Raw genomic sequence first — 18,380 nt, forward strand, 5'->3', positions numbered from 1 at the left:
GTCTCATATGGCTTTCAGTTCAAACTTTAATACCTTTGAGGGGACTTTAATCGTCTAAGATTTAAAACATTTTTTATTAAAACTGTACAATAATTTACAAATGAGTAAAAATTCTCTGGTATATGTCATAGGAATCACAATACAAAAATATTTGTAAAATCTTGTAGATCACCATACAAACCTACGTTAGGCCTGTGAATACTGATTAGCACTGAACAGAATGTCACGTGGTTAGAGGGTGACTAAGAAGGGAGTGCCTGGGAGAATACACACACTGCTTGGCATGCTGCCATAAAAAAACAGGCCCGGTTAGTTTTTGCATAAATTTACAATAAAGCTTTTTAAAAAATATACAGTAAACAAATATATGATTTGATACCTATATTCAGAATATGAGTTTCCTGAGCCTAAACTTAAATTCCACTCTGTGTTAAAGCACACTCCCTCTCAGGGTTTCAAGGATGGGATGACAGTGAGTGTCGGCGAATGCATCAGTGCCTCCAAACCCACACTTGGGCACTCTCTTCTTTTTGACTTCTAGTGTCGGTGTTCACAAGCCCTGTAAGGCACTCGGGGTATCCTAAAGGCTACAGATTCTGCCAGGGCAGAGACTTTAAGGAACAGCCATAGTCCTTCTCCAGCTCAAAATCTGGACCATGGGCACAAGGTAAACAACACACTGGTGTCAACAAAGAAATCTGTGATTTACGTGGATTTTTACTTTAGATGAACTGAAGTATCTATGTTGTTCTGTGTGTTGAGCAGAGTGTGATGATGTTAATACAATATAATGTAAATGTTGATATCCTGGTTACACAGTAATCGTTTCTGGCCACATTTCAGGGTCCTTCCTCTTGCGTTATTAGGGGGGTGATGCATTTATGCAGACTTCCCCTGTTAGAAGAGCTAGCAGTAAGACAGCCTGGAGGAAATTCACTCTAGCCCATTGGTTTGGAAAAAAAGGTATAGCCTACAATTTAGAAATGCACCTTATTTTTAAATACTTGAATTCTGCTGCTGCTCACTGGACCAGGAGGAGTCAGTGATAAATGTTCATATTTACCTTTTTGGGGGCAAAAACCCAGTTCTGAAATGCTGGATATTGTAATCAGATGTAAAGAAGGTGCCTATGATAGAAGAGTGAGAACAATGATATCTAAGGAGAGGAAATGACGCTCCAACCAGATGTGAGCTTTCAGGAATGGGACAGGGATGTAATGCAGTTTGGATGTTATTCAGCACATTCTTTGCACCTTCTCCCTTTCCTGTATACATACGCTTTACATATAAACAATTACAACTTCATAAGAATTGGTACATATTTACATGCTTCTCTTTGCTGTATAGTTTGCCTTATTATTATTACAGAACTGTGATTAAGAGTGTCTGTGGTGGACAGAGGTGTATGAAGTGCTCCAGACATATATACAACATGCAAAACTATGATGACCCAAATAAACATGAGGGATGTGAATCTGAGTTTCACTGCACATCTTTAGATCCAAAACAGTTGGCCCATGCAGCTGTTGTTCCCATGCAGGTCAACACTGCGACCATGCCAGGAGCTCCCCCAGAGGAGGAGGCCAGGTTGGCAGGGAGGCAGGTAGAGTTACAACATATTTCTGGATACCTGCATCATAGAGTCCATCGGACTTCAACCCAGCAGTTCACCCATAGCGCCACGGTAGCTTTTATTAACACAAGGCTATTGTGTGCCATTCAGTTCTGAGTATAATAAATGTACCAAGAAGATGCAGTCATTAAAATGAGACAAAACTATGCACAGAGGACTGAACAAGATTTCAGACTTGAGACGCAAACCCCAAGGTCAGGCTCAGCTAGAGACATTGAACTGGCCCAGTATCTTGTCTGAGTAAATCAGGAACTGTGGCTTGAATGACAACAGAAATGGATGGGTCTTTCTTGGACAAGTGCTGATTAATAGTGCATTTTCCAGCAGAAACCCTGCAGCCACCAAAGAAAAAGCATACCTGTCTGACAGTATTAGCTTTTCCCTGATTTCAACCTAGGGAACCATGCCTGGTCTGCAGCCACTATGTCATCTGCCCCAAAGTCAGACATTTCTTCTGACACAAATATAAAATGAACTAATACTTCCAGACAACCCAATCCTCCCTGCAGCAACTGAGTCACCTCCTTTATACAATGGTGCACGTTACATTCACACCTGGCTGCACATCTAACTGCCTCAACTTCTAGGTGCCTCAAAATGGCTAAATCCCATGAATTGCTCTTCTGGTTGAGTGAAAACATGCATAAACGCAGGCATGTGCACACAAGTGAGCGCGCACACACACACCTGTCAATTCAGCTCTGAGAGCAATAACCTTAGACCACCAAGGGTGGGAGGACACAGAAGTTCCATCCGCAAGCAGGCAGGCTCCATCCACAGGCTGGACGAAGCTCCCGGGCTATGGCCTGCATCTCCCAGCAGGAATGGAAATCACACCTAACGTTGCCTTCACCAATGCACTGCTTCCTCTCTGAAAAAGAGTGAAGAAAACACCATTCAGTGCGACGACATGGGGAATGTGGGCACCACGAGTCAGCACTCAAGGCAGTTGGGGCCTTGACCAGGCACTGGCTCTACACAGGACCATCCTTGAGCCAATGGCAGGCACTGCCCTCATGGGTCCAGCACCAGCTACAGCACCACATCCTGAGCCTCCAGCCCGGGAGACGCACCCGGTCCACGCTGGAGGCCACACTCTCAGGAAGATGAGTCCATGCTCCCCATAAAGCCCCTACAGAAGTGACCTTGGATCTTTCTCACCATGTCTGGGCCAGCGGCCCGGTTTCTACCCAACTTTACTCATTACTTAGAAAGTGGGCCTCTGCTAGGTTCACATTGTTTATTACCTTTCAATTTTTTAATGTTTTTGAAGAAGTTATGAAGGAGCTGCTTTTCACAAGGGCGGGCCCCGGATCAGTCCCTGGGGCACAGAAGCATTGGGTGGGAGGCCACGTGGGCTGAGGGGCGGGGGAGAGAGCACGCTGGGACAGAGGCAGAGGGCCCGGCAGTAGAGACACCACGGTTTTCTAATCTAGGAGAGGTCTGAAGAGCTTTTTAGTTTTTGATTTTTTTAACCTAACTTCTAAGTAAGATATTACCTCAAACAGAATGAAAAATAAATGTAGTCAAATGACACATACATGTTTACTTCTTCCCGTATTAAGTGTTACAGCTGAAATCTCTGCTGCAGTTAACATAGTACCTTGTTCTTTGTGCCTTTAATCAGGTTCATTTCTAAATAGGTTGTGGTGGAACCATCGATCTCTAGAAGGTACAGGAGGAAGGGGACCTGCCAGTCCAGCCCTCATATTTTACAGATGGAAAAGCTGAAGCCCCATGTAAAATAGGGATTTCCCTCGGTGACACTTCCAGGCTGAGCAGGGCCAGGGATCCAGACACCTACCTAGTGACACTCCCACCCCATCAATGCCTCTCTGAATTATGGGATCAACTGCCTGGGGTATGAACTATGCACATGCAAATAGAGAACAGAGGTCTTATTGAAAATATTATGCAGAATTTTAAAAACTCACTCCCCAAACTGAAGGGACAAGACCAGAGTGTTTGGTTTCCTGTGGTCACTCGATCCCGCTCCAGAGCCAGCTGGTGCTCTCCATTGTCAACACGCTCCACTCACTACCCTATTTCCAGAACAGGAGACTTTCTGCCCCATCCATGGCTGCAACATACCACTCACACACACACACTGCATGTGCATGTACACACAATGCACAACACACATACATGCACATGCACAAACAGCACATACACACTGCACATGCATGTACACACAACACACTGCACATACATGCCCATACAATACGCACACATGCACTGTACATGTGTACACACAATGCAATACACATGCACATGCACATACAGTGCACAACATACACATACATGCACATGCCCAAAGACACCACTCACACACAGCACACACATGCACACAATATATGCATGCATACACAACATGCCACTCACACACAGCACATGCATTCACACATGATACACACACACACCACACACACACACATATATCTTTCTGCTTCCAGGTGTGCAGTCCTCCCAAATCCCTTCCGCCCCACCCTATCTCTTCTGGGGGATGTGGTCTTCTCCCTTCCACCCTCCCTCCCCTTTCTGGCCACTGTCCCTCAGTCAGCTGAGGACCTCATCCAAGCGGGAGCCATGTCAGGCACAGGACAAGTGGGAGGCGGCCACCCATGGGTCTGGCCTTGGTCTCTGTGGCTCCATGGGGCTCCTTAATTCCCCCATGCAAGCTCTGGCACCCCAAAGTCCTCTCTCAAGAGTGTCTCTGTGGACAGGCCTGAGGCTGCTAGCTGCAGAAGTGCCTGCTTGCAAGGGCGGGCATCTGGGAACTTGGCTTTGAAGCATTCCTTTAGTGAGGAAGTTCCTGCCTAGACCATTTGTGCAAACAATGTGATTCATGGCAAACACTGGCCTTTCTTTTGAGGGCCTGGCATGTTAGTGGGCAGGGGGTGCACAACGGAGTAGTCCCCTAATCAAAATCATGAATTTTGGGTCTTAGCTGGAATTCCCTAAGCAGAAACACTGCATACGTGGGGCTGTGTTTTGCTGTTGGAGGGAGTGTGTGCCCCACGTGCGCCTCGCAGTGGGGAAGAGTATGGGAGGGGAGAGAGCATAGTAAGTCTGCTCACAGGCCTCTCCAGGCTGTGCCTGCGAACGTTTCCCTTGCAGATCCAGCCACGCTCCTGATTATAGGGCTGCGATCGTGGTGTGGCTGTGCCATGGTGTGGTTGTTGTGGTGTGACTCTGCCGTGGTGGGGCCCTGCGTGGTGTAACCCTGCCGTGGTGTGGCTCTGCTGTGGTGTAACCCTGCCGTGGTGGGGCTCTGCTGTGGTGTGGCTCTGCTGTGGTGTGGCTCGCTGTGGTGTGGCTCTGCCGTGGTGTGGCTCTGCTGTGCTGTGACTGTGTGCTGAGTCCTGTGAATCCCAGTGAGTCCCCAGACATGCAGGTGGTCTTGGGGGCCCCCAGAACATCTGCTTCCACTGTTGCCTGGAAGTGTGGGGGATGGGGGGACATGGGGCTGCGAATTACCTTCAGGGAGCGCATTCTTTTACCTACTTGGCTATTCACATGGCAAATATTTACTTGAGTGTATCAGTGCCACAGCACGGGTTCCACGGGAGAAACCCAGGCAACCCTCATCCCAAGAGCTCCCAGTTTTCAGGGAGGGGCAGGAAAGTGCTTCTCAGGTGGCTGAGCTTCGAGTGACAGGAGAGAGGCAGGATGTGGGGAGCTCAGGCATAGTGCAGATGGGGCCCCAACCAGCTCACAGCCTGGGGAGCTCAAGAGTCCCATCGACAATGTCCATGCACACACATGGACACTACCCAGTGCACAGGAGCAAGTGTATACACACCACAACCAAATGCACAGTGTGCACACCCATGGACACCACCCAGTGCCCCGTGGCCATGCATGATGCTGGCGGAGGATGAGCACTGAGGGCTCCTGCCCTTCGCCCTGGCGGGGAAAGCCTGGGTAATTTTATCTTGGGCTGCGGTAAGGATGGCTGATGAAGCATAGGAACAAGGTGATGGCCACAGTCATGAACTTGGCTCACTGGACAGTGCCAAGGGCTGCAACAGGGACAGGAGATGGCAGCATGCCTGGGGCACCACCCGGGGCTGGCACAGGGCACTTCTGCAGGTGGGGGCCCCCAGCCCCACAGGCACGAAGGCACCAGAACCTCGCTAAAAGCTGCAGAGGCAGAACCCTTATCGATAACACCATGGGTACCACGTGCAGACAGAGTCGTACATATGGATCAGGAAACAGCATTCTGATTGATGTCAAAACAGAGCCCGAGGAACAGGCCCCTGCCGTCTGTGTGTGTGCTGGAAATTTCCACTGGGATCTCAACTGTTTGGAAACATAACACAGTTGGCAAGGAAGATAAGAAACTTCCTGGGGTCCCGACCTCTGCTTGCTTCAGAATTCATCAGATGATGAATGCCACTGGAAGGCTCAGGACCTACAGCCTCAGTTTCCAAAAGTGTGCATAAGACAAGCAACCCCAGGGTTCTCACACAGGGTGAGCTGCTTGGGAGGTGGTGAGACCCTGCAGCCTGGATCCTTGCTCTGTTCCCCAACACTGCCCCACAAATACACAGATTCCCAGCTGACAGGATAAGGAGCAAGGGCCGAGCACAGGACCTTTCCCCATATGCTCTTTTGTCTGAGAAACTTTAGCCAAATATTTTCAAACCAAACAGAAACAAATGGCAACCACTAAATCTGCTCACGGTCAAGGTATTTTTTTCTTGAAGTTCTGATTTGGGGAAAATATGAAATAGACCCCGATACAGGCTTAGCCTCCTCCTCCACCCACTTCATGGGGTCTCTCTCAACCCTACAGAGGGGACCAGTGCTGTTACCAACTCTCTGTCTGCCCAGAGCCACCTCTGAGGTCATCCTCTCCCCAGCCACCACAGAGGAGCCCCATGTGGCCCACACGGATGCTGGGATAGTCCTCCCATCCTGGGACAGTCCTCAGGCATGTGGTGTTCTGCTCTGGGTCAACCTCCTGCTGATTTTGGCTCTAGAGCTCCCTAATAAATAATAAAGGCAGAAGCCACTTTGATGGTGCAGGTGGCAGGTAGTACAGTGAAGTGGGTGCACAGGAGCAGGTGCACACACACCACAACCAAATGCACAGTGTGCACACACACGCACACTGCCCAGGGCACAGGAGCAAGTGTATACACACCAAGACCAAATGCACAGGCACACTCCCCCCACACGCTGGCATGCGCACACACACCGGTGCACACTTTCTCCCTATTCTCCACGGGTTCCTGGTTTCATTTTCTATCTGGTGGTGCAGCTGCTGTCACAGGCCTCCACAGCGATGCCCAGCTACCCTTTCTGACATCAGCTTCTCTAATAATGACATCCCTTATTAACGGCCCCATGGCCAGCCTAGTAAAAGGATCCACTATTGCTTTAACCAAGATGGTTGCATTAGAGATTGCGAGACAGCTGGCCTGCAGGCTGTAAGCTGCTGACTGAAAAGAATAAATTAGACAATAGAGCAATGAAGGGGGAGGGGGACCCCTGGTTTCAAGTCAGTTGTTCAGTTTCGAGATTTTGTGCAAATCACCCAGTGACATTTGAGAAACATCTTTGCCCTTGGTAAAAACAGAAAGATTCTAAACAAAAAGCAAAGAAAAACAGCTCCAAAGCCAACAGGAACTGGATAAGAGGTTGGTATCAACTCCCAAAGTTGCAGATTCCGACTCCCAATGTGACCCAGGAGTAGCCGCAGCACCAGCACGTCAGGAGACTCCACAGGAAGGTTCAAACAGCAGCACTCGTAACAGGCAGAGGCCTGGAAATAACCAAATGTCCACTGGAGGGGAGGTAAAGCTCCAGCATGAGCTCGCAGATTGGAGGGTGCACATGGCTGAATCCCTGCACAATGACTCCAAGCACAAACACCCAAAGGACGCCTTTTAACAAAGATTTCAAACACAATTAGAGAGTCTGCCTTTTGGAAATGTGTCTGCTACAAAGCGCTGCACAAAGCCCTCATGGGGAGGGGACGGGATGGGCCACAAGGTCAGAGGTCAGTGTTTGTTTTGCGTGGCAGAGCCACAGAATGAGCAAGCAGGCTGCTGTAGACCAGCAACAAGAGCGAGGCACACACCAGCACCAGGACTAAGACCATGCTGTGCACCAAGAAACACGAGGACAATGCTACGCTTAGGATGTGGGGACCAGGCAGGAGCTGCAGGCAGGGACCCTCCCGCTGGTCCTGCCATGCAAATGCAAAGGGACCCCATGGGTGCCTGTGAGCTGGAGGCTGCACAGGAGCTGCTTCTGCCACCAGACAAGCATACGGCTGGCCCCAGGGCGGAGCCCTCCCCATTCACTCTTAGGGCTGGAGCCCTGGCTGATGAAGCTGCCCTAGCGGCCAGTTGCTGGGGGGCAGATCCTGCAGGGAGCATGGTGGGGCACCTGGAAGACTCCGCCCCTGATGGGGGTCTGCAGCCTCTGCTTCCAAGAGAGACAGGCAGTGCTTGGGCCGTACTCAGGGAGGGGAGCTTCCCCCAGCTCAGCAATGCCCTGGGAGGGGACAGCCCCAAAGGACTAATTGTTCACACTTGGGTGAGCTGTTTCTAAACACCTCACCTTTTGTTTCTCTTTCTTTTCTTTAACAATATAGACAAATTCAGTAAGAAAACAATTTCACTGGGTTACGATGCAGAGCATTACAGATTTCTTTTTTTTTTTTTTTTTTTGAGGCGGAGTCTCGCTCTGTCGCCCGGACCGGAGTGCAGTGGCCAGATCTCAGCTCACTGCAAGCTCCGCCTCCCGGGTTTACGCCATTCTCCTGCCTCAGCCTCCCGAGTAGCTGGGACTACAGGCGCCCGCCACCTCGCCCGGCTAGTTTTTGTATTTTTAGTAGAGACGGGGTTTCACCGTGTTAGCCAGGATGGTCTCGATCTCCTGACCTCGTGATCCGCCCGTCTCGGCCTCCCAAAGTGCTGGGATTACAGGCTTAAGTGACGGCTCCTGCTCCATCATGCACGATGCCCATGAACTGGATACATTCTGAACGGGGGCAGCCTTTTAAAATCCCTGGGTTTTAAGATAACAGACAGACATCATCTCCAGCAGCAGCCTGGCAGAAGCAGTCTGTAGCCCTGCTCAGAAGAGCAGGGCTGCTCATTGGCATTCAGGCACCTACTCCGCAGAAGCTGTAAATCTGAACCTGCTGACAGTTCATCAACACACCTCAATCTTCCAGACCCTGAGCTGACCCAGGCCCAGGCCCTAGAGATCCAGCCCACCCTGGGGTCAAATGGGGACCAGACACGCTGGCTCTGCCAGCTCAAGGGACCCCCCCAGCAGCCCTGCTCTCCCATCTTGTGGTAGCAGAGTAGGGTGGACACCTCAGCCAGGACGGTGCTGACCACAGAGCCAAGCAGAAGGGACTTTCATAATAAAAAGGAGGAGTTATTGACCATGGGGTGGAAGGAGACAAGGACGTTCTTGTGTGGACATTCACATGCAAACAATGAACTTCAATCCAGACCGAGCTGCAGGTGCAAAGTTAACTCAAAGTGAATCGCAGGCATTTTAAATTTAAGACATAAAACCACGGATTCTAGAAGGAAATGGGAGAAAATATTTGTGACTTTGAGTTAGGCAAGTTTTTCTTAGTTCTAACATCAAAAACCACAATTCATTTTTTAGAAGTAGATAAATTAGACTTCATCAAAATTAAGAACTTCTGCCCTTTAAATGACACTCAAGAGAATGAAAAGACGAAAGAGACTGGAAGAAATACTTTTCAATGGTGTATCTGATAATGGCACGTATCCAGAATAGAGGAAGAAGCTCTCAAAACTCAGAATAACAAAGTAAACAACCCAATTCAAAAATGGGCAAATGATCTGAACAGACGTTTCACCAAAGAAGGTATACGGATGGAAAACCAACACACAAAATGATGCTCAACGTCATGAGTCAGCAGCGAAGTGCAAATGAAACCCCACATAAGATGCCCCTCCCCCTCTACTGGAAGCGACCAGATAAGGAGAACCAGCCTAACCATGTGAAGACGTTGTGTGGGAGGCAACGGGAACCCTCCCAGCGCCGGTGCAAATGCAAAACGGAACAGCCACTCTGGACAACAGTTACTTAGAAAAGTAAGCACGCACTCGCCATGTAATCCAGCAGACCCAGTCCTAGGTATTTATCCAAGAGAAAGGAAAACTTGCTTTCATGAAAAAACCTGTACACACATTAGAGCAGTTTTGTTCATATTTGCCCCAAACTGGAAACCACCCTGACGTCCTTCAACAAGGCCCTGGTGCACTGTGCTCCTTTCCCCCGAGGGGATTCTATTCGGGAACAGAAGGAGAACCCACGGAGCCACACAGCACAAGGAACCTTACGTGGGTTTTGCTGAACATAAACATAGCCAGATCCCCAAAGCTGCACTACGTGACTCTATTTACCTGATGTGGAAGTGGCAAAACGGACACGATGAGAAACAGCTCAGGGCTGCCAGGGACGGGCCACTGCACAGGCAGCAGGAGGCAGCTCGGGGAGCAGCTCGGGGATGGGATGGTCTGTGTTGGGGCTGGGGTAGTGGATGCATGTGCTGTGCATGGGCCACAACCCAGAAAGCCATCGCAGACACACCACACACACCACAGACACACCACCACAAGCACAGCAGAGACCACCACAGACACACCACACACCACCACAAAATGCACCACCATGAACATACCACAGGCCACACACCACCACAAGCATACCAGTCAATTGTACTACATGTACATTTTTTCAAAAACATGTGAATACGTGAAGGAACACGAATGACGTACCCATACGCACAAAGGCACCTGGCCGCGTTACAAACGCACAGCCCTGGGGAGGGAGGGTAAGAAAAGAACCCACCTGAGTCGTTTGGAAAACAGTGTTGTGTGTGGACACCGTGAGGCTGGGGGAAAGGAACTGTGCTCCAGCTGGGGCATCTGTTTCCTGCAGGGTTTGGGTCATCCTGAGGTGACACAGGTGTATGCCAGGGCTGAACAGAGGAACAGGTACATCACAGACAGTGAGCGCCAAGTGTCTGCTACCACCAACATGACACACAAGGAGAGCATGGCTGGGAAGAACCACACACCGTTGGCCTAGAATTGGAGGCATCACCACGGACTTGTGGTTTCATAACAGCATTAGATAGGTAGGTAGGTAGATGATGAGAGACAGGGGAAGGAGAGAGAGGGAGGGGGAGAGAGAGGGAGGGAGAGAGAGAGGGAAGGAGAGAGAGGGAAGGAGAGAGAGGGAGGGAGAGAGAGAGGGAAGGAGAGAGAGGGAGGGAGAGAGAGAGGGAAGGAGAGAGAGGGAGGGAGAGAGGAGGGAAGGAGAGAAAGGGAGGGAGAGAGAAAGGGAGGGAGAGAGAGGGAGAGAGAGAGAGGGAGGGAGAGAGAGAGGGAAGGAGAGAGAGGGAGGGATAGAGAGAGGGAGGGAGAGAGAGAGGGAAGGAGAGAGAGGGAGGGAGAGAGGGGAGGAAGAGAGGGAAGGAGAGAGAGGAAGGGAGGGAGAGAGGGAGAGAAGGAGAGAGAGAGAGAGAGAAGGAGAGAGAGAGGGAGGGAGGGAGAAAGAGGGAGGGAAGGAGAGAGAGGAAAATTCTCTTCTCTATAGGAAAATTCTAACCAATGAAATAGGAGGAAGCGGGAGAGGACGTCCCCACAGGAAGAAGTGCTGCAGGGAAGATCCACCAACGGATGTGGAGATCCGGGCAACGTTCATGGAGAAATGTGGTCTTTTCAGTCTCGGCGAATCTCCCCCAGTGCACACATAGATTACACAGGGCTCCTTCTCAGTGGAGACCCTGGCAGACACCCCCTTAGCCAAGTGATCAAGGTTACGGCATCAGTGATGAAATATGCCCACCTCGGGCACCCTGGTGTGGTACTTAGGGTCCGTCACTCCTGGGGCATTCCCCCCAGATGCGTTACCTCCACAGAACCACAGGCTAGGCAGATCCTCCTGAGGAACCTACAAAATAGCCGGCTAGTTCTTATCCAAGCATCAAGGCCAAGACTGATGAGGAAAACTAAAAAGCTGTCACTGACGGCAGGCACTACAGAGACAGGATGAGTGAATGCAATGTGGGATCCTGGAACAGAAAGGAGCATTTGCCAGGAGGAAACCTGGAGAAACCAGAAACCAGAACCCAGGTTGTGGCAAAGTTTTGAAAGTGTATCATGATTATGTAAGATAGGGACAGGCTGAACGCAGTGGCTCACGCCTGTAATCCCAGCACTTTGGGAGGCCGAGGCAGGCAGATCATGAGATCAGGAGTTCGAGACCATCCTGGCTAACATGGTGAAACCCCATCTCAACTAAAAACACAAAAATTAGCCAGGCGTGTTGGCAGGCGCCTGCCTGTAATCCCAGCTACTTGGGAGGCTGAGGCAGGTGAATTGCTTGAACCCAGGAGGAGGAGGTTGCGGTGAGCCAAGATTGTGCCAATGCACTCCAGCCTGGTGACAGAGCAAGACTCCATCTCAAAGAAAAGAAAAGAAAAGACAGGAACATCAGGGGAAGCAGGCTGAAGGGTACACAGGACTCTCTACACAATTTGTGCAATTTTAAGTCTAACATTATTTCAAAATAAAAAGTTGGGGAAAAAGCTAATTGGAGAGAAGGGATACGCTCACTGAGACAACACAGTAACATCTCGTGTCTCATTTACTGTGCAAAAATACGCTCGATCAGACATTGTCGCGATTCGTCTCCCATAGGGCAGGGCACACAGTGCACCTGCTGGGCTGTGGGTGAGGGGCCCTCTGCTTCCTATGGGTGTGGGGTTGGTGGTCTAGGGCTGGGAGTGGGGACTAGGGCACAAAAGCCCCTTGCTGGCTGCAAATTTAGGTAGTAGCTCTTTCGTGACACCCTTCGAACTCACGCTGGACACTGCACACTCAGACCAGACACGGTGGGAGAGGATCCCGAGGGGATGATGGCCGCCTCACTTCAGAGGAGCCCTGTGGGCTGGTGGCCTCGGCCCAATGTCCCCGCTCTGTAGCTTCCCCCAAGGGAGCCTGCGCAGGCATCGCCCTCCTCTCCTCACTGGACTGAACAAGCTGAAGAGGACATGGTTCCGGCGCTCCGGGCGGGACAGGTTTCCGCTCACAGCTCTCCCCACCCCTCGGGGTAGTTGCAGGGTTGGGTGACAGCCCTGGGGGAGCATCTGGGGCTGAGGTCTCTGCCTGGTGCCACGCGACGGCTTGGGGCCCATTGGCTCACGCATGTTTTCCTGCCGGGTCTAGCGTTCGAGGCTCGCTCCCTGATCCTGGGAGGCTGGCGGGACTGGCCGAGGAGAGCAGTCTTCTGTGCGGACCCGTACAGACGCCTTGTCCACGATGTGCCTGTAGCTTGTCAGCCCCCAAGTGGAGAAGCACCTGCCCACCTCTGTCCCCACTGTGCCCATGGGCCTGAGGCACAGTCTGCCCATTGCTGGCCGGCTGCCCTTCCCTGATGACAGTGTGGCCTGTCTACTCTGACCGCCCCACAGGCACACGCTGGGAGCAGGAGAAGCTCTGAGTCACCTCCAGCCCCAGTACCCAGGAAATGGCTCCATCCAGGGACGTCGTCCATTCATGTCCAAGTCCCAGATGTCATCGAGGGTGGCTGTGGGGGGACCCTGCTCCCCAGGCCCCCCTCTCCTGGCCCGGGGTCCTCTCTGTGTCCTGTTGTGGGGAACTGCTTGGGGCTCAGCATGGCCTGGATGGTCCACCTGCCCCTGCTGTGAGGCCTGGTCCGCAGGGGGTGGGAGTGACGTAGCCGGGAAGCCTCCGCGGGGATGTGCGTATGTCCACACCGTGTGTGTCGCTGAGCTGTGGGGCATTCACTGGCCCCCACCACCCTCGGGGGACCCTGGAGGCAGTGGAGCTCCCGACCTCTAGCTCTGCTGTCCTTGCCGCACAATTAGAGACGCCCTGCTTGGAGCTCCAGCTTTTGCTGTGGAACCAGAAGTCCCTGGGGACGTGGGAGCCGTGTCCTGAGGGCTGGTGGGCCTGTAGTGCCCTCCTGTGCCAAGCAGCGGGTGTCCTTGGACAAGGCTGGGGCTGTTGACCTCCCACTCCTTCTAGAATGAACCTCTGCAGAGAACTTTCTGGTCTGAGGCTGTGCCTGGGCGCACTTGGGGGACACAGGAGCCAGATCCTGCTTGGTACCCAGGTCCCGACCCACACAAGGACAACGCCTTATCCACAATGCACCTGGAGAACGCACCCCAGGGGACCTGCAAGATGGAGCCGCTGCCCACCTCGTACCTCCTCCTCGCTACTGCCCCTCCTGAGTTGAGGGTGAAGACGGAGCCACTGCCCCCTCCTGAGTCGAGGGTGAAGACGGAGCCGCTGCCCCCTCCTGAGTCGAGGGTGGTGGTCACACCTCCTCCTCCCCCTCCCATTTTCTATGCAGGGGAGCATCTCCCAGGAACAACAGTGCCTGTAGCCCATGGCGGCTGCCCACTGCAGGAGACACAGCTGGCTCTCGGACAGGGTTTGTGTGGGTGGAGGACTACCCAGGTGCCAAGGCAAGAGACTGAAGGCACAAACTGTTTCAGTATAATAAAGAAAATAGTTAGAATAAGAATATTCATAACACAAATTAGATATAAAGATGATCATGGACAATTATCAATCATTATTATAAACATCATTAATCATCAGCTTTTAATATGACTCTTCGTTGTATTACTAATATAACCTAGGACTAACCAGTGGGCATAGGGTCAGGTGCTGAAGGGACATTGTGAGAAGTGACCTAGAAGGCAAGAGGTGAGCCTTCTGTCACGCCGCATAAGGGCCGCTTGAGGGCACCTTGGTCAAGTGGTAATGCCAGTGTCTGGGAAGGCACCCGTTACTTAGCAGACTGCGAAAGGGAGTCTCCTTTCCTTGGAGGAGTCGGGGAACACTCTGCCCCACCAGCTTCTTGTGGAAGGCTGGATATTATCCAGGCCTGGCCGCAGTCATCTGGCAGCCTAAACCCCTCCCTGTGGTGCTGTGCTTCAACTGTCACGCTCCTTGTCCACTTTCATGTTCCTCCCGTACTCCTGGTTCCTCTTTGAAGTTCATAGAAGATAGCGGTAGAAGACATAGTGAAAGTCTTAAAGTCTTTGATCTTTCTTATAAGTGCAGAGAAGAAAACGCTGACGTATGCTGCCTTCCCTCTGCTTAGGCTACCTAAGAGGGAAGGGCCCCCTGTCCTGTGATCACATGATTTGCTTCACCTTGTCAATCACTTAGAAGTGATCCACCCTCCTTACCCTGCCCCCTTGTCTTGTATGCACTAAGTGTCAGCGTGCCCAGCCGCTCAGGGCCACTGCCGGTCTCCACGTCTTGGTGGTAGTGGTCCCCCGGGCCCAGCTGTTTTCTCTTTATCTCTTTGTCTTGTGTCTTTATTTCTTACAATCTCTCATCTCCACACACAGGGAGAACACCTGCTAAGCCCCATAGGGCTGGACCCTATAGGTGTGGGTCAGAGGTGGGGAAGGTGGAGCGCTTTCTGGGTGGCCCCCCATGGGGCTGCCACTGCCTCCCCAAGAACCGGCTCACCCTGTCCCAGAGCCCCACAGACACGACGGATCTTCAAACTCTCCCATGGGGAACCCCGCTGGCAAGGAAAGCTCCATGGTGGAGCGAGCCCTGCCCAGTCCTGACCTCCTTCCCTGCTGGGAGCAACCAGAGTCGCCTCCCCAGAGCGGACACCTCAGGTGCTGGGTCCGAGTGAGGGACGGCGCTCACGGTCAGGTGCATGGGAGCAGCGGAGGGGGATGCACTTGGAAAGCAGCCTCGATGCACCTACAGGGTTTCTCCCTTTTCTGCAAGCCTCTTCCTGCAAGTGGGAGGAGGGTCAGCTGTGCCAGATGCCAGGTCCCTGTGGGGCACCGTGTCTGCAGACCCTGCCCCCAGCAACAGCTCAGGCCACAGTCCACACGAGCCCCCAGACCCTATCCCATGCGTGGCGGGAGAGGTGATCTTGACGGTCAGCAGTGGAGGGGCTGGGCAGAGACACACATGTGCAGACTGGGACACAGAGGCGTGCAGGAGAAGCTGGGGCTCACCTCGCAGGGAGGGTGCGCCAGCAAATTTAATTCTCATCTCAAACAGGGCTGAGTTCTCTAAGCAGAATTAGCAGGCCAGGAAGGGGGTGTGTCAGCTTGTGCAGGGTCACCACACAGGGCGGGAGGGAAAAGCCATCCCTGTGGACAGACGGCAGCCCTTACCTGTCAGCTTCTTGGACCACAGTTCCCTTCTTGCGCCAGCAGAGCCACAGGTGTGTCCGCCGTCCCTCACCTGGGCTGCTCCTTGTGTGCGAAGGCTTGGGGTGAGGCTTCGGTTCCTGCTGGGGTCCATGGCCTGCAGGTCTGGCCTGCGCAGGGGCTTCCAGGCCAGGTGGCTCAGGTGGCTCTGGGCGCTCAGGGCCTCTGTGACTTCTGGAGATGCACTACGGAGGCAGCCTCTGGCATCCATGTTCCAGCTGGCTCTGCCCCCTCGTCCCATCTCCTGTCACCACGCTCCCCACACCTTCCTTGGATCAGTCCCGTGGTGCTCCCAGCTGGCAGCCTTCCTGTCTCAGGCTGGGTAGGAAGGCAGAGGGTTGAGGGCACCCCGTGGCCCACGGCGGCCATGGCTCTTGTCTGTCCCCACAGAGATGATGATGAAGGAGGGTGGGGGTGGGGTCTGTTGGCCAGCGGGTGTTCAGGACCCCAGCAACACATTGCAGCATTGGAGGGGCCACTGAGGTGTCGGGGAGCCCTCCCAGGACCATCCAGGGAGCCTCCTTGAATGAAGGTCACCATCCAGGCGGCGCAGTCACAGCCTTCATCTTGTCATTGGGCCATGCCTCTGTCGTTTCTAAAAATCTTCCTCCAGACACCGGTGGTAACTACCGTGAGGACCAAGAGAGGGGAGAGGACCCGAGGCTGGTGCTTCGCACAGAAGCAGTTCTCACCCCTGCTTGGCAGGGAATGCTGCACATCCCTGGAACTGGGATGGGGACTGCCGTCCGGGAGGAGGGACCAGGGTCCAGCAGCCAAGGCCGGGCCTCTCCCAGAGAAGCCCCCGAGAATTCGGCAGAACCAGTTCTAGTCCTGGCGCATCCCACGTGGACGGCAGCTTGCGCTGCACATGCTGCCCCTTCTCACTCTTCCTCCACGGGACGGGCGTGCAGAGACCAAGTCCCCCTGGGTCTTCAGGATGGAGACGTGATGTCCCGTTTTGTCCCTGCTCTCAGGTCCCACTGGAGGAAAAGGGTCGGACTCAACGTGGGGCTGTAAGAAAAGAAACGTAGAGTGCAGAGTCAGCCGGGCTCCGCTCGGCCAGAATGAGGGGTGGGGGCGAGGGGCGAGGGACTGCGTGCAGAGGATGTCAGGGAGGGTCCGCTCGGCCGGGGTGAGGGATGAGGGGCGAGGGGCTGTGTGGAGAGGAAGATCCCTGCCCCCGGGGAAGCTCCTCTTGGGACCTGATGAAGGGTGGGGACTCGAGGATCGAGGTGACCGAGGTGAACGATGATGTGACGTCCTATTTGCCCCCCTTCCAGTTTCGAAGGAGGCAGACATTTATGCTGGCGGGTGCCATGGTAGCAGCAGCAGCAGCCATGACCCGCAGACTCCAGCTATCCCAGCCTAGGCCGTTCCAGCCTGGCAGGGAGACCCAGCCCTCCTGGCTGAATCTCCAGCACCACCCAAGCCTGTACTCAGCAGCACCCAAAAAAGAATGAGGATGAATCACAGAACCACTGTGTCTGCCCCCAGGGCCTGCTGCCTAGTGCCACCGAAGCAGAAAGACCACCTAGAGAGGGTCCTGCACGTTTCTGCTACACTGGGTTGGGGGGGTGGACCCTGCTCTCCTTCCCTCTCAGGAAAGGTGAGCACCTTGCAGCCTCTACAGTGGAAGACTCCGGGCCTGACCCCCAGGGAGGGACTTCCAGTGTTGAAGGACGCAGGTGGCTTTCTAACGACCCTTTTGGGGATGCTGGGTCATCGCCTTCTGGTTCATCAAATGGCAGGGGGGCAGCTCCCTGGCAGGGCAGGGGCCGAGGTGTCTTCCGGGAAGCAGAGCAGGACCCCTGCCAGGCCCCGCCAATGAAATACTCACCATGTTAGGGTGCCAAGATGGACTATGACCAGAGAATGAAAGCTAAGGAGAAAAATAAGAACAAAAATAAAAACTGAAACGGAAAGGGGAGGATGGAGACACGGAAGGAAAGAGAGAAAAAAGAGTTGGTAGTGCTTCTGGCAAGAAATACACGTGATTACAGACTGAAGACAGAGCTGTTGGCAGGGAGGAGAGGGCTCCATTTAGGACTGCCGAGGGAGGGATGCTGCCCAAATCCCCCGGGCTGAGGGGTGCTGCCGCCACCCCTAGGAACACGCTAAGGGACCCTGCACCATGCAGACTTGGGTGGTGGGTGCTGGTCGGGGACCCCACACCCAGCGTGTCCCCAGCAGCACAAGGCCAGCCTCCCGGGGACTCCTCCTCCCTGAAGTGAAACCCATCGCTGAGACCTGCTGCAGGAATTCTCAGTGAGAGCACCAGTGGGGTAATAATAATGGTGAAAGTTGTATTGAAAAACACTCCAATTGCCCAGCAAACAAAAGCAGGCCTGTGACAATACTGTGGTCTCAGTCCCACCACAGGCAGCAAAGTACAACCAGCACCCTGAGTAGACAAAGCACACACAGCCTCACTCTGGGCTGGGGGTCAGGAGCCAGGCCCATCTGGACACGAGAGAAAATCGGGCAGTGGGGCATAGCTTGGAAATGAAG

At 53.1% G+C, this 18,380-nt stretch overlaps 1 protein-coding gene across 1 annotated transcript in view; it reads right to left on the reverse strand.

Moving 5' to 3' along the window:
* Positions 1-55: 55 nt before the first annotated feature.
* Positions 56-18,380, reverse strand: part of JAKMIP3 (Janus kinase and microtubule interacting protein 3) — a 94,661-nt gene continuing 76,336 nt past the window's right edge. Inside the window, 6 exon segments of the mRNA XM_033209789.1 lie at positions 56-2,504; positions 15,837-16,546; positions 16,549-16,635; positions 16,638-16,733; positions 16,736-16,883; positions 17,710-17,751. Of these exon segments, the coding sequence (XP_033065680.1) occupies positions 16,443-16,546; positions 16,549-16,635; positions 16,638-16,733; positions 16,736-16,883; positions 17,710-17,751 (477 nt within the window). The 3' untranslated portion in view covers positions 56-2,504; positions 15,837-16,442.

This window comes from Trachypithecus francoisi, unplaced genomic scaffold (assembly GCF_009764315.1).
Source record: "Trachypithecus francoisi isolate TF-2019V2 unplaced genomic scaffold, Tfra_2.0 Lachesis_group9, whole genome shotgun sequence".
NCBI lineage: Eukaryota > Metazoa > Chordata > Mammalia > Primates > Cercopithecidae > Trachypithecus > Trachypithecus francoisi.